Source organism: Notolepis coatsorum, assembly GCF_963971535.1.
Source record: "Notolepis coatsorum genome assembly, chromosome: 9".
Lineage (NCBI taxonomy): Eukaryota > Metazoa > Chordata > Actinopteri > Aulopiformes > Paralepididae > Notolepis > Notolepis coatsorum.
The window spans coordinates 48,357,950-48,380,712 of record NC_140173.1 but is presented as its reverse complement, the minus strand read 5'-3'; the positions used below and the strand labels follow the sequence as shown (position 1 = coordinate 48,380,712).

The following is a 22,763-nucleotide window of genomic DNA, read 5'->3' as shown; positions in this document are numbered from 1 at the left end:
CATTGACCCGCTAACAACGGTCAGTGGTGCCAATTAGACAACATGAGGGTTAAGTTACCCCAGTTAAAAAGAGAGAGAGGGGGGGGGGGGGTACAGTCAGTTGCTGTCATGGCAACAGTAGTTTCCAAACCGAACTCTCAGGACCCCTGTGCCTGATAAGAGGACGTCCCTTAACCCCTGTTGTTAATGATCGTCCGTTGTTACAACACAAAGAAAGTCAAGTAGCAGATAGGGCACAGAAATTATTCCAGCCGTGTTAAGTGGCCCATTGTCATTCAAATGATAAACGACGCTTGGCAGAGGTTTTAGAATCGCCTTTTACAAAGCATTGCTATTGTTTGCACCGAGACAAGGTTTTAGAGTGTCAGATTGAGGGAATTACTTCGGAGAGTTTGGAGTTCCATGGGGGTTGGAGACCAAATTGGTTCCATATACTCATCATCAGGCTGGCTCCGAACAGCCAGACGAGGCTCCGTCAACGTTACAACAACAAGGACCGGACTGCCGTGAGCAGGGGACGCTTGAATAAAGATCTGCATCCAGCACTAATATCTTACACTTCAAATTTGTAATGCTGAAGCAGACGGTGGAAAGCATTATGCGGTGTTTGGCAGTGGAGCGCACACAACTTAAAAGATCCTATTTGGTTACGAACCTCTACTGATGACATAAATAATTTGACAAAGCGGTTGTTTTAATTTGGTGTTCTTTCAGAATTACATTGTTTTGCGGCCGCAGTTGATTTGAAACATGTAGCCAAGCATAGCAACAGCATTACTTGAAGAAGAACAGTCTGTGGTGTTTTCTTCTTCTTCTAATCAAGCCAAGGTTTGTGACCTGCTATAGGTCTCTCTATAGGAAGTAGACAATAAATTACCTTAAAAGCCAGACTTGTTAAGTTCATTACTGAGACAAATCCAGATAATGTTAATGATGGTGCCATTACGTTCATTCGCCTGGTGTAAATCCCCCTCGGCTACTCTAGATCACTATGTCCCTTCCCAGGACACTTAACCCTTTCACTACCACACTACAAAAGGGTTAACCATTTCACTGCGACAATACAGACTGTTAACCCTTTCACTACCACACGACAAAGGGTTAACCCTTTCACTACCACACTACACAGACGGTTACCCTTTCACTACCACACTACAGACGGTTACCCTTTCACTACCACACTACAGACGGTTAACCTTCTGTAGTGTGGTAGTGAAAGGGTTAACCTTCTGTAGTGTGGTAGTGAAAGGGTTAAATGATTCAGAGACTCAACAACGGTAAGTTTACACACTAACCATGATGTCTCTCATGATGTCTTAAATGCAGGGAAACCTTCTTGATGCATTGCATTCTTGTTCATCTACGATCGCTTCTGAGGATGGATCTTTTTCTCCTTCAGTGAGGCCCGGAAAATGAAAGAGAACAAAGGAGGTGAATAAATAAACAAAATACAGTTGAGCCTACGACAAATTCATATCTCCTATGCTACAAAATAACATACAGTACTTTCAACTGTATATGTGTTAATTGCAGTAAAAAAAGTAATGTCGATTTCTTTCTGTCATATTATTATTATTATTAGGTATTGCTTGGCATTGCTTAAGATGTCATTACCTTTGTTGGGATTGTTAAATGATTCCATGAAGAAAAATGAAATATTCATTAACTTAGTTAATAATTCATACAGATAAAAATGCAATGTGCCGTTTGCACAGCCGAGGATGAGCGTGCGATGAGTGCGTGCTCAGCATATTTGTTCTTGGGAACATTTTTATTTTATGATAGCAAAGAAGAAATTAATTGAAAGTCCATTTTCATTTGGGGTTCTTTATGTTGTGTAAAATGATAAAGGCTATGCTTTCAAAGCACTTTCCAACTAAAACACAACTTAGTGGGCATATAATATAACTAGCTCGCAAAAAGTGTGCTTTTTAATTACTGAGGAATTGTATTTAAACACCCTTTATCAAATTATAAATGTTATGTCTACTTGACCTATTTCCCAGAGACCAAAGAAGTTGGAGTTACAGTGGACTTCTGAGTGCCAGTTAGAACAGGACAGCCTCCAACTAACCCAAGCGTTATGCCGTTTGGATATAGCTGTGTAATTAGCTGCTGAGTATTGTAATTCATCAACAATTCTCACTTCCATTTAATAAAATATTACAGTATGATGTATCCATAACCTGAAAATATTTGTATTGGGTTTATTTGTATAGGGACAGATACAAAAACACTGCCAAAAGGATCAGATGCATTCAATCACAATTTACCATACTCACGCGGCGGACATTTTGCTCTTATGCCACGATCGGGTTGGCAAAATGGCAGCTGTGTGAATTATGGTCAATGATTCTGGTTTACGCTCATTCCCATCACCAATGCCTAGTTTTTGTTAAAAGAAATGTTGACAATCTGAATAAGTAAGGAAGGATTTGTTAAGTTAAAGGTAGAATCTGTAACGTCATCAAACAGTGACCTCATAAGCAAAGGTTCCTCTCTTGGTATTGTACTTTGGTTAAAATGTTTTTGTTGTGGTCTGATGTGTGGGTTGGAGTTCAGCAAGGATAGGGGAGGGGTTGCTATTGTTGGCCACAGAGAGGTCTGGAGAACTTCACAGTAGATTACGTTACTGTACAGTATATAGCTATAGTATACTATATAATGTATATATAATATATACTATATATATATTGGACCTTGTAGCCTCAGTGCGGTATAACTGCAGTATTACTGCCTTTAAATTTCCCCTTGGGGAAAATATTCTCTGCATTCCACCTATCCTAACCACTTAGGAACAAAGATCCACCACAACATTCCAAATACGGTAGTTTTCATAGACAAGTCTGTAATGCAGTAGTACAGTGTGTACAGTACTGCTGTGTAAACAGGACACACCCCCAAACACTGTCAAACAAATCTCCTTGGTTCATTTGGCTTTGAGATGAACCCGTTTAGTTATAATTTTTTTGGTCTAATTATCAATTGTGACACCCTATAATCATTTAATGACTGTCGCATTGAATACATTACGCCTTTTGTGTTATAATTCTGCGCATCTTGACAAACACGACCCATTAAACAACCCGGTGGCCTTCTTCGAGAGTGATAATTACACTAATTAAAACTGCAAAACATCTGTGAGGGCCACAGACCTGCCAGAATTAAACAGGCCATTAAAGCAGCAGAGGAATAATGTCAACAGTCTGCCTGTCGTACGGAGACAACATCATATCAACAAGGAGACGTTTCCCAGGAATCCTATGTTAGAATTCTACCACTCCATAGGTTTTAATTGCCAGTAGTCATTGTGACTACCTGCAAAGTGTCATCATTCAATAGTTTTTACAATGTATCTCTAATAATATGCACAATATTGATACATAGCGTAAAGTGTAGTATAGCTAATAAGATACAATACAATGGTATGTTAACATCGTATACGCACAAATAGTGTGTTAAAATAAGTGTATCTTATCTCTTGCGACAGGCCGAGACCGTCACTGTTACTGTCAATATTATCTCTTTGTTAAGGTAACTATCACTAATAGGCATAATTGTGCATTATGATATATCCTAGTATGTGGTTTAAATGCCAAACCCATCATCTAAATATAAACAAATGGGTTTATGTGAATGGAAACGTGTTTTCATTTCCTATGTTATTAACTTAATAAAACATACAAGCGCCAACAACAGGTACATATGAGTTTGCAGTTGTGTTGCTGTATTTTGTGGTTGCAAAAGGTGTGCTCATGTTGGCAGGCTAACATCTGTGAACACTGGAGTAAAACAGGTCAAACAGAATGTATGTGAACATATATATATAATATAAACATACCCCATATAAACATACCCCATATTTATATTGTCCAAATAGCCTGGCTTACTTAAACTGACTTATAAGTTATAACACATTATGATCAATAAGTGTTGTATAATAAAAGATATTATATACCTCAAGTGTTGCCAAGCATTTAAACATGCTTTGTGTGTGTGTGTAGAACCTAGTCTCTTTTCTGTGTATTGCGTCAGGTGTTTTGAATATCGCTGGTGCTTATCTGTGTCATCTGTTAAGGCAGAGCTATCTCTAGGTTAAGCTCCTATAAGCCGGCGATAGCGGCAAGTGATACTATTGATGTCGTGTTACCAACAACACATGTTCCTTTTCATGGAAGAATCTCTCAACAGACACTTTCAACCATTTAATAGGATTGTTGTTGTTGTTGTTTTTATACAACAGACCCCCCCCCCCCCCCCCCCCCTCTACAACTTGTTTCAACATGTGCCCTAGGAATTCGCCGATGCATTTCACAACAAATCAGCCCGGGTCAGGGGGCTAAGATTGGCCTCCAGTTACAGCCTATTGAAAGCGACTCCTTAACGTGGAGGAGAGGAAAGTGGATTTTCCAGCTTAGAAAACAGCAGCATCTCTGCTCAAGGCATTATCCTGTGTTCAAAGAGATTAATAAAGTGAGATGATATTGATACGGCAGCGCGCCGCTCTTCCACAAGCCTTCGCCCGTTTCGCTAGTATTAAAGAGCGGCTAGATGGCTTTCACATGTGGCAAAAAAGGCATATTTCAAATATACTTATTACTCCTGCCTGTTGTTCCTCCGGTTTGACTGCGTTCACCGAGGAGGATGAGAAGGATGAGGAGATGTACAATAGGGTCCTTTCCTTGAGAAGATAAACATAATCCAAGAACAGGTCAAATGGAATATAACCTTCTTGAAAGGCTCTTATTATCTCTCAAGGCCTGAGGTTGTGCAATGTTTATGAAATAAGGCACACTAATCACACAGGACCTGCAGTCCGCTTGCATTGAGCCAGGGCTATTCTCTGTGAGCGAAACAGACTATATTACACTAAATCAATGCCTCTATTTGGCAATACATTGTTCTTGATGAGTCACCCCTACTAACGGTAGAAGAAAGATTAAAAGAAAAAGAAGAAGAAAAGCACAATTCTACTGGCTTTTGTTGTTTTAATGAAACATTGAAAATCTCTGATGTTTCTTCACTCGTCGGTTGAGATTAATTTTCATAGCAGAAATCAAAGTGGAGGAATCCCATGTTGTTCTTTGATGTGCTTAACACAGTTTAAACTCGCCTCTCATTACAGAGATAATTAATAGTTTAATTAGCACAAATTCTCACCAAGTGACAGCTTCTCAGACACAAGACTCCCATGGAATACTGACTTGCGTGTAAAAAAAAAAAAACACCTGTATTTGCCAGTCAGAAGGTGTCAGTGTACATCTGTTTAAACAAGGTCTCGTCAGAAAACCTAAATAAAGAAAGTAAGAAAGGAAAAAGGAAACAGGGAAAAAGGTACATAATGTACGTTATGTTATAGCCATAAGTAATCATATTTACATCTTGTATAAGTAATACAAGTAATACTTTTGTATCAGAAAAAGTTCAAAACAAACACCACGACCGGGAGTCTAACCGACAATGATTGTGGTCGTGGGCGAGTGCTCTCATCACTAGAGTAAACCACACACCCTGATACAAACACAGCAATACTATGATGATGGTTAGTTTTAACATTTAACGGTTATGGTTAAGATAGAAAGGTAGGGTTAGTTTAAGGTAACAGTGTGGTTAAGGTTAGGGTTAGTTTAAGGTAACAGTGTGGTTAAGATTAGGGTTAGTTTAAGGTAACAGTGTGGTTATGGTTAGGGTTAGTTTAAGGTAACAGTGTGGTTAAGGTTATGGTTAGTTTAAGGTAACAGTGTGGTTAAGGTTATGGTTAGTTTTAAGGTAACAGTGTGGTTAAGGTTAGGGTTAGTTTAAGGTAACAGTGTGGTTAAGGTTATGGTTAGTTTAAGGTAACAGTGTGGTTATGGTTAGGGTTAGTTTAAGGTAACAGTGTGGTTAAGGTTATGGTTAGTTTAAGGTAACAGTGTGGTTAAGGTTATGGTTAGTTTAAGGTAACAGTGTGGTTAAGGTTAGGGTTAGTTTAAGGTAACAGTGTGGTTAAATAGGGTTAGGGTTAGTTTAAGGTAACAGTGTGGTTATGGTTAGGGTTAGTTTAAGGTAACAGTGTGGTTATGGTTAGGGTTAGTTTAAGGTAACAGTGTGGTTATGGTTAGGGTTAGTTTAAGGTAACATAGTGGTTATGGTTAGTTTAAGGTAACAGTGTGGTTATGGTTAGGGTTAGTTTAAGGTAACAGTGTGGTTATGGTTAGGGTTAGTTTAAGGTAACATAGTGGTTATGGTTAGGGTTAGTTTAAGGTAACACTAACAGTGTGGTTATGGTTAGTTTAAGGTAACAGTGTGGTTATGGTTAGGGTTAGTTTAAGGTAACAGTGTGGTTATGGTTAGGGTTAGTTTAAGGTAACAGTGTGGTTATGGTTAGGGTTAGTTTAAGGTAACAGTGTGGTTATGGTTAGGGTTAGTTTAAGGTAACAGTGTGGTTATGGTTAGGGTTAGTTTAAGGTAACAGTGTGGTTATGGTTAGGGTTAGTTTAAGGTAACAGTGTGGTTATGGTTAGGGTTAGTTTAAGGTAACAGTGTGGTTATGGTTAGGGTTAGTTTAAGGTAACAGTGTGGTTATGGTTAGGGTTAGTTTAAGGTAACAGTGTGGTTATGGTTAGGGTTAGTTTAAGGTAACAGTGTGGTTATGGGGTTAAAGGCACTCTCCTCCCATGTGAACTCCCCAGGGTCATTGCCCAGCAGCGGAGCTCATGTTTTCTGAAAACATAACATTAAGTATGGAATACATACGCATTGTACATCATACATACGTCAATATATTACTTATGGCTATAACATAAACAATATGTACTTTTCCCCCTGTGGTCGATTAGTACCTTATTTACACATTTTAAGCGAGATTGGGCTGAAAGAGCAATAGAAAAACCTCTACTTCCCAGTCAAAGTCAAAGTCAAAGATTTTTATTGCCATGTATGGACGAATCCACATTGGAATACGGATACATGAGCAAACACTGTGTAAACAGTACAGGAAAAATATGTAAAAAACACAGACAGTATGAAACACAGACAGTATAAAAGGACAAATGCTAAAATTGATATCGAACATCCCCTAAAAGTGCATATCATAGTTAAAAAAGCACTTCCACAAACCTGACTAAATAACACTAATAAAAACACAGAAACAAAATAGGATAAAATACAAAACTAGCCTTTGGAGTCATTCAGGCTCCGCACAGCACTGGGGAAAAAGCTCTTTGTAAACCGAGAGGTAGAGCATGTAATAGAGCGGTAACGTCTGCCCGAGGGGAGGGGGGCAAAGAGGCCTGCGGCTGGGTGACCAGAGGGGTCGTTGATAATGCCAGAGGCACGGGAAAGCAGCCTGGCACCATAGATCTCTTCTAGAGCTGGCAGGCTAGACCCGATTGTCTTGCGTGCAAGACGCACAATTCTATTCAGAGATTTCTTCTCCTGGTCTGTGATATTACCAAACCATATTGTACAGGAGGAGGTAAGAACGCTCTCGATCACACAGCGATAGAAGTTGTGTAGAATCACCCTGTTATTTGTGAACTCTTTCAGTTTCCTGAGAATGAAAAGACGTTGCTGGGACTTTTTAACAATGGTTCTGAACTTCTGGTATTGGAGTGCCAGCTCAGGTCATTTGAAATAGTGACCCCAAGAAATTTAAAACTTCTCACCATCTCCACCTGAGCCATTTATGGTAATGGGGAGATGGGATACCTTGCTATGTCTAAAATCGATGACTAGCTCCTTCGTTTTGGAAGCATTCAGGGTGAGGTTATTGGTCTCACTCCACCTAACTAGGTTCTGTACCTCTGATCTGTAAAATGACTCGTCATTTGAGTCAAAAGGTGTCCGTGTATATCTGTTTAAGGGTGCTTTCTCACTCACCATTCGGGTCCGTTCCGGTCCGTACCGTCCTCATTCCGGGTTAGGGTGCGAACTTCCCCCCTCCCTCTCCCCCCTCTAGTTTGTGTACACACTTCAGTCTTGGTTCGCTCCAGGTTCTGTTTACGGTTTGCGTTTTGAGCGTGTACGCTTGCCGTAGGCGATGATGTCACGCTCGAAAATGTAAACAGGAAGAGTGTTAACACGGCGGCGGAGACTGGATGCTGATATAAAATAAACAAATAACCAATAAATATGAAGTTATATTTGAACCTCTTGTCAAGCCTTGTCAATATAACCCACCCCCTTTTCTCACGAATGGATGGTGTTGTAGAGTCCGCTTTTGAGCGTTTCCCAGGGCTAACGCTAAGCTAATGGCTAACGCTAGTTAGCTTAGCCTAGTACTAGTCTAGTATAGCCCTGTAGCACTTATTTTTCACCAAAGAACGTGCAATAAACAAAACGGATACATTCACTGTGTGTTCTGCCTCTCATTTGTTGATGAAACAAAACTAACATCAACACAATTGAACACCAAAAGCGGAGTTTAGTCTCATCGGCGCCGATTTTGTTAGCTTACATGCTAACGTGAATGGAATATGCCAGTATAACAGTATAGCATTGTGGCTAGCACCTAACGTTAGCTCACGTTAGTTAGCCAGCCAGCACCAAACTGATGATATCGGGAGCTATCAGTAGCTAGATAATGTCATTGATCTACTGGTCTAATAGAAATAAATGCATTCGAACAAGAAACCAATGTATAGACATAGCAATGGCAAACAAAATTGCCAGGCCTAATGCGAGCCATGGAAGTGCTGTGCTTTGTAACGTGGCTTCATGTTTTCATCCACTGAGCTGTGAGGCTCCACATGCTTGTTTTTGGTTGAGGTCTGAACTCTCAAATTGCCCATAAATATCGTTTTTGTGGGTATTGTCCAGTTGTTGCTGTGTGGTTTTATCTGCCCAAAATTCAAGCAAGCATGAAAGCATTACAGTAACGACGTTGTGTGTCACGCCCCCCGCTCCCAGTCAGAAGGTGTCGTGTACATCTGTTTAAAACACAGCGTCAGTGTAACTAATGTAAAAACCTCTACTTCCCAGTCAGAAGGTGTCGTGTACATCAGTTTAAAACACAGTGTAACTAATGTAAAAACCTCTACTTCCCAGTCAGAAGGTGTCGTGTACATCTGTTTAAAACACAGCGTAACTAATGTAAAAACCTCTACTTCCCAGTCAGAAGGTGTCGTGTACATCTGTTTAAAACACAGTGTAACCAATGTAAAAACCTCTACTTCCCAGTCAGAAGGTGTCGTGTACATCTGTTTAAAACACAGCGTAACCAATGTAAAAACCTCTACTTCCCAGTCAGAAGGTGTCGTGTACATCTGTTTAAAACACAGTGTTAGTGTAACTAATGTAAAAAGCTCTACTTCCCAGTCAGAAGGTGTCCGTGTATATCTGTTTAAAACACAGTGTAGCTAATGTAAAAACTTGATTTCTTTAGCTCAGGTTGTTTTGTCTCATTACTCCATACAATAGACGCACACTTTTAATGCTGATGTTCTACTTATGTTATTTTTTTTTCTCTCCATATGTACTGATTCAGCAACACACATCAATGCTATGAGAATACTGTACAGCATCAGGGGGGCAGAGAGGCCCAAATATGTGCAATGCAAACAACTTAGGTGGATTAATTTTTATTCTCATTACCTTGAAGCAAAGCAATCATTTTACATTGTTGGGGGGGGGGGGGGAATAATAACCCAAGCTTTATGAATAAAAGTAATTATCATACTTGCACATTTTCTGCATGCAGTTTGCAATTATGATAACACTTATTGGAATCGGAATGTGGCAAACGCATTTCAGAAGTACGACTCCATAGCTGGAGAGGGCCGACCGCAGCAGATAAAAAAAAAAAGAAGAAAAAAGATCAAAGAGCTACATAACGTGGGGAAGGGAATCTACGGCGTGGACGGCGTTGGGAGATACCATACGGGAGAAGGGGTCTCTGTGCGGCTGCTTTACAGCTGGCGTGGGGCTTCTGAGGGAAACGCTGCGTGCCTCTTGTTTAGGCTGAAGGGAACAATAGCAGCATCTCTCGCAGCATGGGCGAGGGCCAAGCAGGCAAAGCCTCCGCTTTCCGCGCCTCTTTCGTGTCTCGCACGCGCTCTCCATTCACCCAACTTCCAGTTTACAGGCCGCTCACAACAGTTTACAGACGTCCCAATTTCACTTTGTCCCCCGCAAATCCCGTCGTACATTATCCCTTACATTGCATTAGGGCCTTAATCTTCCCTTTCTCTTCCTCGGAAGAAGAAAGGAGCGCCTTCCTGATTAACCCACTTTACAGCAATAAATAAACGCATCATCCAGTAATGTAACGTTACACCAGATTTAATTTTGAGAGGAGACGGAGAGAAAAAAAGGACACTCTGAAGAAATAACACAATTCAGCCACCAATGAGTGTCTTGGGAATTAATTAGAAAAACTCTCTGGATGGGCTTTTCACAGCTAACCGTGTGACTTTTACACCCTTACAATCTACTGGTGTGGGCCGTTCAAAAAACACACAGGGATTAAAAGAAATGGACGTGCCACTAGACTAGAGTGCCTCCGAATATATCCTTAATAATACAAAACATTTTAATTATAATAATAATAAAAATTTAAGAAAATCTACAAAGAAATCCACTCAGCAGGATCATCACGCCATCGTTCTCACATGTACCCCATGTTGCTCTTGGTTTCCCATCTTTGCTTAGCCTCAAACCTGGAAAACAAACGCACACACACAAAAAAAACATAATACTGTGAATATATTCTGTGAGGGAAATGTTATCCACGTCCATCTGTGTTAAATCTCTGCACAGCTTGACTAGTTAATATGATCAACTAGTATACAGCTTTAAGACACTAGGCGACAGTCTTAACACAGTGTCTCTTTAACAACGACCAAGGTTAGGAGATATGGCATTTGGCCTTCACTCTTGTTCTAGTGTGAAGACATAACATAAGCCCTAGAGCCAATTGTTTTTCATTCTCTCACTAGGGAATATTTAGTTTACCTTTTCTTGTCATATCTGGTATCTCGTGTACGGCATTTCGATTATGTATTTAATGTAAGTTCTGACCAGAGTTCTTTCTCACTTTCTGGTCAGACGTTTAGTATGATTGTAAACTGAGGTCTGTGGAAGCAGAAATAAACTATGTTCTATATATTTTTATATACAAATTGACTTGATCTTAATTTCTACAGCTTTGTTATGGTTTGTAACCGACCCCAATCGCACAACACAAGACAGGTATGAGAGTAAGCCAAAACAGGGCAAATATTTATTATAGAACAAAAAGCGGCACAGTCCCTTTAAGGGAAAACACAAAAACACTAGAGTCAAGGAAATCTGGAAAATGCGGCACTGTGCCTTTAAGAGGCGAACAGGCTAAGGGACTAAGGCTAAGGGCCAGGGCTAAGGACCAGGGCTAAGTGTCAGGGCCAGGAACAGGGGCACTGGAGAGGGGGACAGGGACAGAGGCCCGGAGAGGCGGGCTGGAGACAGGGACAGAGAACAGGGTTAAGGCCTTGGACAGGGCGAGGGCCAGAGCTGCTTACAGGGATGAGAACAGGGTTCCGACGGCGGAGGCCTGGCACGGGGACAGAGGCCCGACGGCGGAGGCCTGGCACGGGAACAGGGGCCCGACGGCGGAGGCCTGGCACGGGGACAGGGGCCCGACGGCGGGGGCCTGGCACGGGAACAGGGGCCCGACAGCGGGGCCTGGCACGGAGATCCTCCTCCTCCTCTTCGGATTCTGCAGACGGGCAGCGCAGAACAAAGGGGGTCCCAGGGGACCGGGATGGGAACACGCCGTCCTCCCGTGGAATACTAGGGAGCGACGACGAGCCTGGGTCCAAGGGGAACGGGATGGGCACACGCCGTCCTCCCGTGGAATACTAGGGAGCGACGACGAGCCTCACCCCCAGGAACGAGGATCACGAAGAGACGCCTTCCTCCCGTGGAATCGGGAGCGATGACGAGCCGGCTTGACGTCTGGAGTGGGAACACTGGAAAACCTCCCGTAGAGAATTAGAGAGCGAAGACGGTGTCCCACTCCAGGCAAACGGCGACAGGTGGTGATGGCTGGCACGTCGTCTCACGCCGGAGACGCGGCAGGTGATGGTAACGTGCAGGATGGTAACGTACAGAACTCCATGAACACAGAGTGTACACAGATACAGATACAGAACGAACACAGAGTCCAGAACACAGAACGACCCGACAAGGACTGGAGGGGAGTCTGCAACCTATGTACTCTCCCGAGGTGATTGCAAACTCCCAACAGGTGCGTGAAGGTAGAGGATCAAGGATGTCCAAGGGTGGGGGCTGGTGAAGAGTAGAGGAGAGTAAATCATCGCAAGGGTGGGGGCTGGTGAAGAGTAGAGGAGAGTAGACAGGGAAAACACAGGAAAAAGGTCCAGGGACAGGCGAATCCTCACAAGCTTACTGTTTGGCTCATTTGAATATTCCACAACAATTCCCATATTCTTCAGAGCTTGAACCAACACATGGAGACTCACTATCCAACTTGAAAGTGTCCAAGTGAACGGATGATTCAAATGGAGTAGACAGTGATTTAGTCCATAGTATGGACTATAGTAGGTACAGTATAGGTTTTGGTAGGAGTTTTAGCTAGTAGGTACTTATACATGAAACATACAGTGTGGAACTCCATTTAAAACACATTTATTTACTGTCATCGTTAATATCCAGGAGTGGGAACATGGCTTTCTTCAACCTTTTGAACCGGCATATTAGCCAAATTTCCCTCGGGACGAATGAAGTATTTCTATTCTATTCTATATTAGACCAACATGTCAGTCAATAAAGGTGTATAAATGGAATTCCAAGTATTCAGGATTGACCTTCTTTTATGGTAAACACCTTGATATAACTGTCTGCTAAACCAAGGCACTATGGTGGATGTAGTCTGATGTCACTTTGGACCGCCCGCGAGGTCCACCCGTATAGGGATTTATCATTGGGAAAATGGATAATCGGCTATTGTAACAATTCTGCCTCATGAACATTGGAAAGCTTTCCATTTTTGCACAAAATGATTGTTTAAGCATTTTTGGTTGAAATACAATTCGGCGATTTCTTTTTATGATTAATTGTGAATATTTTCATGTTGAGCTATAGATTGTGGATGAATACGCACAGAAAGGTACACCATGCAAATGTTCATGCTTTATTTGTTTTAAACGAGACGATTTAGAAATGGGCAATGGGGAAATACTGTCTTGCGTTGCTGGTAGGGTTAGCTTGCCTAGTGCAGCTTTCAATACACAGTAGCAGGAGTTGGTTGGGCTTGACGTGCCGAGACAGCTTGTACACAACCCTCAGCCTGTCTGGCCTCACGTGGTATGAGGCTGCAATCCATCACCTGGAAGACAATAGGCGTGGGAAGAGGACTAACAAGCCAACTCCAAAAGCCCTCCAGGGGGTTGGGCGAGGGGCTAACATCCCCACCCCGTAAAACACTATATTGTTACAGAAACGCCAAGAGAAAAACAAGACATCAACACCTTGGCCCAGGGAAGAGAAGGGTCTTCGATAAGAAGGTCTATGACACCATGTGGTGAAAGCCAGAAGTCTCTGGAAGCCACACGGCCGATCACCCTTCTTTCGTCCAGGGCTGCCCATATCGGTACGTGGAACGTGAGAACCATGTATGAGATGGGTAAGACATTTCAAGTAGCAGCAGTGATGAGGAACTATAATCTCACGCTGCTCGGAATAAGTGAGACAAGATGGACACAGTCCGGACAGAAACGACTGGCCTCAGGAGAGTTACTGCTGTACTCCGGACACGAAGAGGACAATGCCTCCCACACCCAAGGAGTAGCACTGATGCTATCTAAAACAGCACAGACGGCGCTCATAGGATGGGAAGCCCATGGTCCAAGGATCATCACCGCATCCTTTCGAACCAAGAAGAAGAGGATCAATATGAACATCATACAGTGCTACGCTCCTACCAATGACAGCGAGGAAGCAGACAAAGACCAGTTCTACAACAGACTGCAGTCCATTATAGAAAAGCACCCAGAGAGAGACATCACAATCCTGATGGGAGACCTTAATGCCAAGATCGGAAGTGACAACAGGGGGTACGAAGATATAATGGGAAGACACGGATTGGGGGCCATGAATGAAAATGGGGAGAGGCTGGCGGACCTGTGTGCTATGAACAACTTGGTCATTGGCGGCAGTGTTTTTCCCCATAAGAACATCCACAAGGCCACTTGGGTATCGCCAGACCACATAACCGAGAACCAGATTGACCATGTCTGTATCAGCAAGAAATTCAGGAGGTCCATGCAGGATATAAGAGTAAAGAGAGGAGCAGATGTGGCTTCAGACCACCACCTTGTCGTAGCCAGCCTGAAGCTGAAAAAGAACTGGATGTCGGCACATACAACACGACACAGGTACAACACAGCTTCCTTGAGAGACGCCAGTAAGCTGGAAGAGTTCAGAGTAACACTCAGCAACAAGTTCCAAGTTTTACAGGAGCTGTTGGAAGAGGACGAGTGCACCCTGGAGAACAGTTGGAAGGAGATAAAAGAGGCAGTAACGTCTACCTGCCAGGAAGTTCTTGGCCCCAAGAAGCACCAGCACAAGGAGTGGATCTCAGGGGACAGTCTGCGAAAGATCCAAGAGAGGAGGGAGAAGAAGGCGGCAGTGAACAACAGCCGGACAAGAGCAGAGAAGGCCAAGGCACAAGAAAGGTATGCAGAAGGAAACAAGCTAGTAAAGAAGAGCATCAGAGCAGACAAGCGAAGGTATATGGATGACCTGGCAACAGAGGCAGAGCAAGCAGCAAGAGAGGGGAATATGAGAGAACTGTACAACATCACCAAGAAGCTGGCAGGAAAGTACAGCAAACCAGAACGACCTGTGAAGGACAAAGAGGGAAGACCGATAACAACGGGAGAGGAGCAACAAAAGAACAGATGGATGGAGTATTTTGAAGAACTTCTAAACCGGCCAGCACCACAGAACCCACCAGACATCGCACAGGCTGACACAGACCTACCCATAGCCTGCAACGCACCAACCAGGGAAGAAATTAGGAAGGCTATCAAGCAGCTGAGGAACGGAAAGGCTGCAGGACCAGACAACATCCCTGCGGAGGCACTGAAGTCAGATATAGAAACCACGGTGAAGATGCTCCACCCACTCTTCATGAAGATATGGGAGGAAGAAGACGTGCCAGGAGATTGGAAAGAGGGCTATCTCATCAAGATCCCAAAGAAAGGCGACCTTAGCAATTGCGCAAATTACAGAGGGATCACACTGCTATCAGTGCCAGGGAAAGTTTTTAACAGAGTAATCTTGAACAGGATGAAGGACCTCATCGATGGACAACTCCGCGATGAGCAAGCTGGTTTCCGCAAGGACCGATCCTGCACAGACCAAATTGCAGTGCTGCGCATCATCGTGGAGCAGTCGATAGAGTGGAACTCGCCCCTGTACATCAATTTTGTGGACTATGAGAAAGCCTTTGACAGCCTAGACAGAGAGACCCTCTGGAAGCTTCTCCGACATTACGGGGTGCCGACCAAGATTGTTTCCATCATCAGGAACTCCTATGAGGGACTGACATGCAAGGTGGTCCACGGAGGGCAGCTCACAGAGGCATTCCAAATGAAGACCGGGGTCAGACAAGGTTGTCTGCTCTCGCCCTTCCTCTTCCTGCTGGCCATTGACTGGATAATGAAGACCTCCACAGCACAGAGAAGGTACGGGATTCAGTGGACACCTTGGACGCAACTTGACGACTTGGACTATGCTGACGATTTGGCACTACTGTCGCACACCCAACAACAGATGCAGGAGAAGACCAACAACGTGGCATCCACTTCCGCGCAAGTGGGACTCAACATCCACAAAGGCAAGACTAAGATCCTCAAGACCAATGCAGCAAACAACACCAACACAATCATGCTGGATGGCGAGGCTTTGGAAGAAGTTGAAGCCTTTACCTACCTTGGCAGTGTTATTGACAAGCAGGGCGGCACAGATGCTGACATTAGAGCACGAATAAGGAAAGCACGTACAGCATTCGTGCAATTACGGAACATCTGGAGCTCAAAAGAACTGACTTCCAACACCAAAGTCAGATTCTTTAACACCAACGTCAAGGCAGTCCTATTATATGGAGCAGAGACGTGGAGAACTACAGCTGCAACCATCAGGAAAGTGCAGGTCTTCATTAACAGCTGCCTGCGGAAGATCATCAACATCCGATGGCCAGACACCATCAGCAACTGCGAACTCTGGCAGAGAACAAACCAGCTGCCTGCAGAAGAAGAAATTAAGAAACGCAGATGGCGCTGGATAGGCCACACCCTGCGAAAGCCCGCAAGTACCATCACCAGACAAGCCCTAACATGGAACCCGCAGGGCAAGCGGAAAAGGGGCCGCCCGAGAAACACCTGGCGCAGAGACCTGGAGGCAGACACCAAGACTATGAAGATGACCTGGAACCAACTGGAGAGAACAGCTCAAGACAGAGATGCTTGGAGATCACTTGTTGACGGCCTATGCCCCAGAAGGGGTAGCAGGCGTAAGTAAGTAAGTAATGGGGAAATACTAGGGATGTCCGATATTATCGGCCGATATCGGCATTAAAATGTGATAACGGAAAATATCGGTATCGGTTTTCAAAAAATATATATATATTTTTTTACATTTCTATAACCTTTATTTACCCAGGCAAGCAAGTAAGAACAAATTCTGATTTTATTTATTGTCAAAAGTATGCGTAATGTTGTTGGGGGGGGGACCCTGCATATATCGGTATCGGTTGATATCGGTATCGGAAATTAAGAGTTGGACAATATCGGTATATCGGTATCGGTAAAAAAGCCAATATCGAGCATCCCTAGGAAATACGTTGCAATTTTGCGAGGTGGGCCGGCCGGAAACAGCAATGACGTAACCACTACACCTCCCTATGGCAAACACTGGCAAAGAACACATCATACCCCCAGGCGACGTTCTTCTTCTTCTGGGCTGCCCGCGAAGCATCCTCTTCCTGTTTGTGTTGCACATAGTCGCGGCAATCGGCGGCTTGTGCGATTTTCACGGCCAGCTATTGAGAGGGAGAGAGAGACGAGGTCCATTACAGGGTGTAAATCAAGTCTGTCCGAGAGCGTCTCTGGTCCCCCGTTCTCCTCTCGTCCAAACCTTAGTGGCTTCTGGACTGTGTTTTTGGTGGAAAGAGCAGTTACGTTGTGGAGCTGTACGGCGTGCATTCTTAGATCAGATTAGATTAGATTCATTAGATTCAAATGTATTGTCATTATACAGCACAAGTACAGTACGACGAAAAGAAGTTTGGCATCCAACCAGAGTGCAAATGTAACAGTAAAGTGCAATAGTAATAAACAAGGTACAGGTGAATAAACTGGGTATAAAATATATAAATGAGTATTACTGAGTATAGTGCTAATCCGATGTATGACACTATGGTAGTAAGTCATACTGGCCAGCAGTGTAACTAGTAAGAGTAGGTAAGGGATATGTACAGATATATATAGTATCTACAGATATGTAAAAGGGATTATATGCAGGTATATTCAGACTAGGGCTGTCAGTTTATCGCGTTAATTAGATTAATTAATTACACAGCAAATTATCGCGTTATGAAAATTAACTCAAAATTAATTACAAAAAAAAAGTTTTTTTTTTTTTTTTTTTTTTTTTTTATATAATTTTTTTTGTATCTTATTCATTCCATGATAATGTAGAATACACATTTACAGACTTTTTTTTAATATGGTCCATTTGCATGTTCTTGGTATCTGATTCTAGGGACATCTATGAATCTCAGGGAATGTATTCCCAGTGTCAGAAATACTTTGGGCTAGATCCACAAAGAATGGATTGCACGGTGCAAGTTGCACACTTACAATTCATTATGAATTGAAAATGGGGGACCCTGATGTAAACAAGACGAAAGTCTTTCTCTGGTCTGCATGCCCTTAACAATTGTGTGTATTGAGCCGTACTGTACTGTACCCATTCTGCAATCTGTTAATAACATTTTCATTCAATCAATCAATCTGTGCGGTGATTGATTGAATGAAGATTTTATTTTGAGTCAATTTTAATGAACCAAATGAGAATATCAATACATATTTTTTTTATCTTTGACTGTGAATAACACCATGCTCAAATTGACCAGACCTGAAAAATCTAAGCAAATTAATAGATGGAAGATGATTAAACAGAAGGTTTTGTATACAGTACTGAATTCTGCCATCTTGACACATGCAATTGGAAATATGATTATTGAAAATAGAATTTCAGGCATAAAATGGTTATGCGATTAAAATGCGATTAATTAGATTAATTAATTACAAATCCTGTAATTAATTAGATTAATTTTTTTAATCGCCTGACAGCACTAATTCAGACAGATATGGATATATTTAATATTTAAAAATATATATATGGTATATACAGCATTATTGTACATGCTATCATACAGAGTTATATGGGTTATATGCAGGTGTATAAGTATATAGAAGGATTATGCAATTATCCGAGGTTGGCTGAATGCTATTTCTCAAATTGAATTGCCGTTTATTGTGCAGATCATTTATTGACCTATGAATGTTGTGATTCGTATCTGATCAGGCGTAAACCATCCCATGGGAAGGAAACAAGGTATGTACAGCTGATGTACAATGACATCACTTCCTGGGGAGAATTTCCTTTTAGATAGCAATAACATACAGTTCAAATGGTTTTATCAGGAGGATACAATATGGAGGAATATGCAAGAAGTGCATATCAGTTAATCAGATTTCCAGCTAAAAGAGAGTGCATATAACAGACAAGAGCCAGATCTGTATCAAATAAAGCCACACAAATAGTTTCAGATTAAACTCTTCCTTTATGTCCTTTGTATCGTCTCTTCACCTGTCCTTATATTGTCTCTTTGTCTGTTCTTATAGTCTCTTCACCTGTCCTCTTTATATTGTCTCTTCACCTGTCCTCTTTATATTGTCTCTTCTCCTGTCCTCTTTATATTGTCTCTTCACCTGTTCTCTTTATATTGTCTCTTCACCTGTCCTCTTTATATTGTCTCTTCTCCTGTCCTCTTTATATTGTCTCTTCACCTGTCCTCTTTATATTGTCTCTTCACCTGTCCTTATATTGTCTCTTTGTCTGTTCTTATAGTCTCTTCTCCTGTTCTTATATTGTATCTTCACCTGTTCTTATATTGTCTCTTCTCCTGTCCTCTTTATATTGTCTCTTCTCCTGTCCTTATATTGTCTCTTGAACTGTCCTTATATTGTCTCTTCTCCTGTCCTTATATTGTCTCTTGAAATGTCCTCATTATATTGTCTCTTTAAATGTCCTTATATTGTCTCTTGAAATGTCCTCTTTATATTGTCTCTTGAAATGTCCTTATATTGTCTCTTGAAATGTCCTCTTTATATTGTCTCTTGAAATGTCCTTATATTGTCTCTTGACCTGTCCTTATATTGTCTCTTGAAATGTCCTCTTTATATTGTCTCTTGAACTGTCCTTATATTGTCTCTTGAAATGTCCTCTTTATATTGTCTCTTGAAATGTCCTTATATTGTCTCTTGACCTGTCCTTATATTGTCTCTTGAAATGTCCTCTTTATATTGTCTCTTGAACTGTCCTTATATTGTCTCTTGAACTGTCCTTATATTGTCTCTTGAAATGTCCTCTTTATATTGTCTCTTGACCTGTCCTTATATTGTCTCTTGAAATGTCCTCATTATATTGTCTCTTGAAATGTCCTTATATTGTCTCTTGAAATGTCCTCTTTATATTGTCTCTTGAACTGTCCTTATATTGTCTCTTGAAATGTCCTCTTTATATTGTCTCTTCTCCTGTCCTTATATTGTCTCTTGAAATGTCCTCTTTATATTGTCTCTTGAAATGTCCTTATATTGTCTCTTGAAATGTCCTCTTTATATTGTCTCTTGAACTGTCCTTATATTGTCTCTTGAACTGTCCTTATATTGTCTCTTGAAATGTCCTCTTTATATTGTCTCTTCTCCTGTCCTTATATTGTCTCTTGAAATGTCCTCATTATATTGTCTCTTGACCTGTCCTTATATTGTCTCTTGAAATTTCCTCATTATATTGTCTCTTGAAATTTCCTTATATTGTCTCTTGAAATTTCCTCTTTATATTGTCTCTTGAACTGTCATTATATTGTCTCTTGAAATGTCCTCTTTATATTGTCTCTTGAAATGTCCTTATATTGTCTCTTGAAATGTCCTCTTTATATTGTCTCTTGAACTGTCCTTATATTGTCTCTTGAAATGTCCTTATATTGTCTCTTGAAATGTCCTCTTTATATTGTCTCTTCTCCTGTCCTTATATTGTCTCTTGAAATGTCCTCATTATATTGTCTCTTGACCTGTCCTTATATTGTCTCTTGAAATGTCCTCATTATATTGTCTCTTGAAATGTCCTTATATTGTCTCTTGAAATTTCCTCTTTATATTGTCTCTTGAACTGTCCTTATATTGTCTCTTGAAATGTCCTCTTTATATTGTCTCTTCTCCTGTCCTTATATTGTCTCTTGAAATGTCCTCTTTTTTTTTAACTTTATATCTTAGCGTTTATCGCTTTTCTGGTCAAGTATGACCGACAGAAACAGGTTGAAACGGGATGTAGAGCAGGGGAAGACATTCTGAGAAATGACGGCAGGTCCGGGAATCGAACTCGTGTCCCCCAGATCCGTGACGAGCACGGTTTTCCCCGACGCAGAAATAGCGCAGAGATATGCGGTGAGCTACTGGAGCTCCCCTGAAATGTCCTCTTTATATTGTCTCTTGAACTGTCCTTATATTGTCTCTTGAACTGTCCTTATATTGTCTCTTGACCTGTCCTTATATTGTCTCTTGAAATGTCCTCTTTATATTGTCTCTTCTCCTGTCCTTATATTGTCTCTTGAAATGTCCTCTTTATATTGTCTCTTGAACTGTCCTTATATTGTCTCTTGAAATGTCCTCTTTATATTGTCTCTTGAAATGTCCTTATATTGTCTCTTGAAATGTCCTCTTTATATTGTCTCTTGAACTGTCCTTATATTGTCTCTTGACCTGTCCTTATATTGTCTCTTGAAATGTCCTCTTTATATTGTCTCTTGAACTGTCCTTATATTGTCTCTTGAAATGTCCTCTTTATATTGTCTCTTCTCCTGTCCTTATATTGTCTCTTGAAATGTCCTCTTTATATTGTCTCTTCTCCTGTCCTTATATTGTCTCTTGAAATGTCCTCTTTATATTGTCTCTTCTCCTGTCCTTATATTGTCTCTTGAAATGTCCTCATTATATTGTCTCTTGAAATTTCCTTATATTGTCTCTTGAAATTTCCTCTTTATATTGTCTCTTGAACTGTCCTTATATTGTCTCTTGAAATGTCCTCTTTATATTGTCTCTTGAAATGTCCTTATATTGTCTCTTGAACTGTCCTTATATTGTCTCTTGAAATGTCCTCTTTATATTGTCTCTTGAACTGTCCTTATATTGTCTCTTGAAATGTCCTCTTTATATCGTCTCTTGAACTGTCCTTATATCGTCTCTTGAACTGTCCTCTTTATATTGTCTCTTCTCCTGTCCTTATATTGTCTCTTGAAATGTCCTCTTTATATTGTCTCTTCTCCTGTCCTTATATTGTCTCTTGAAATGTCCTCTTTATATTGTCTCTTCTCCTGTCCTCATATTGTCTCTCGAAATGTCCTCTTTATATTGTCTCTTGACCTGTCCTTATATTGTCTCTTGAAATGTCCTCATTATATTGTCTCTTGAAATGTCCTTATATTGTCTCTTGAAATGCCCTCATTATATTGTCTCTTGAACTGTCCTTATATTGTCTCTTGAAATGTCCTCATATTGTCTCTTGAAATGTCCTTATATTGTCTCTTGAAATGTCCTCATTATATTGTCTCTTGAACTGTCCTTATATTGTCTCTTGAAATGCCCTCATTATATTGTCTCTTGAACTGTCCTTATATTGTCTCTTGAAATGTCCTCATTATATTGTCTCTTGAAATGTCCTTATATTGTCTCTTGAAATGTCCTCTTTATATTGTCTCTTGACCTGTCCTTATATTGTCTCTTGAAATGTCCTCATTATATTGTCTCTTGAAATGTCCTTATATTGTCTCTTGAAATGTCCTCTTTATATTGTCTCTTGAACTGTCCTTATATTGTCTCTTGACATGTCCTTATATTGTCTCTTGACCTCTCCTCTTTATATTGTCTCTTGAAATGTCCTTATATTGTCTCTTGACCTGTCCTTATATTGTCTCTTGAAATGTCCTCTTTATATTGTCTCTTGAACTGTCCTTATATTGTCTCTTGAAATGTCCTCTTTATATTGTCTCTTGAAATGTCCTTATATTGTCTCTTGACCTGTCCTTATATTGTCTCTTGAAATGTCCTCTTTATATTGTCTCTTGAACTGTCCTTATATTGTCTCTTGAACTGTCCTTATATTGTCTCTTGAAATGTCCTCTTTATATTGTCTCTTGACCTGTCCTTATATTGTCTCTTGAAATGTCCTCATTATATTGTCTCTTGAAATGTCCTTATATTGTCTCTTGAAATGTCCTCTTTATATTGTCTCTTGAACTGTCCTTATATTGTCTCTTGAAATGTCCTCTTTATATTGTCTCTTCTCCTGTCCTTATATTGTCTCTTGAAATGTCCTCTTTATATTGTCTCTTGAAATGTCCTTATATTGTCTCTTGAAATGTCCTCTTTATATTGTCTCTTGAACTGTCCTTATATTGTCTCTTGAACTGTCCTTATATTGTCTCTTGAAATGTCCTC

General features: G+C 41.1%; 1 protein-coding gene across 1 annotated transcript in view; it reads right to left on the bottom strand.

Moving 5' to 3' along the window:
* Positions 1–9,689: 9,689 nt before the first annotated feature.
* The window catches only part of fam204a (family with sequence similarity 204 member A), a 64,940-nt gene continuing 51,866 nt past the window's right edge, over positions 9,690–22,763 (bottom strand). Inside the window, exons 6-7 of the mRNA XM_084321333.1 lie at positions 16,917–17,023; positions 9,690–10,637 (exon numbers count right to left, since the gene is read on the bottom strand). Coding sequence (XP_084177459.1) covers positions 10,586–10,637; positions 16,917–17,023 — 159 coding nt within the window. The 3' untranslated portion in view covers positions 9,690–10,585. The remainder of the gene's footprint in view (positions 10,638–16,916; positions 17,024–22,763) is intronic.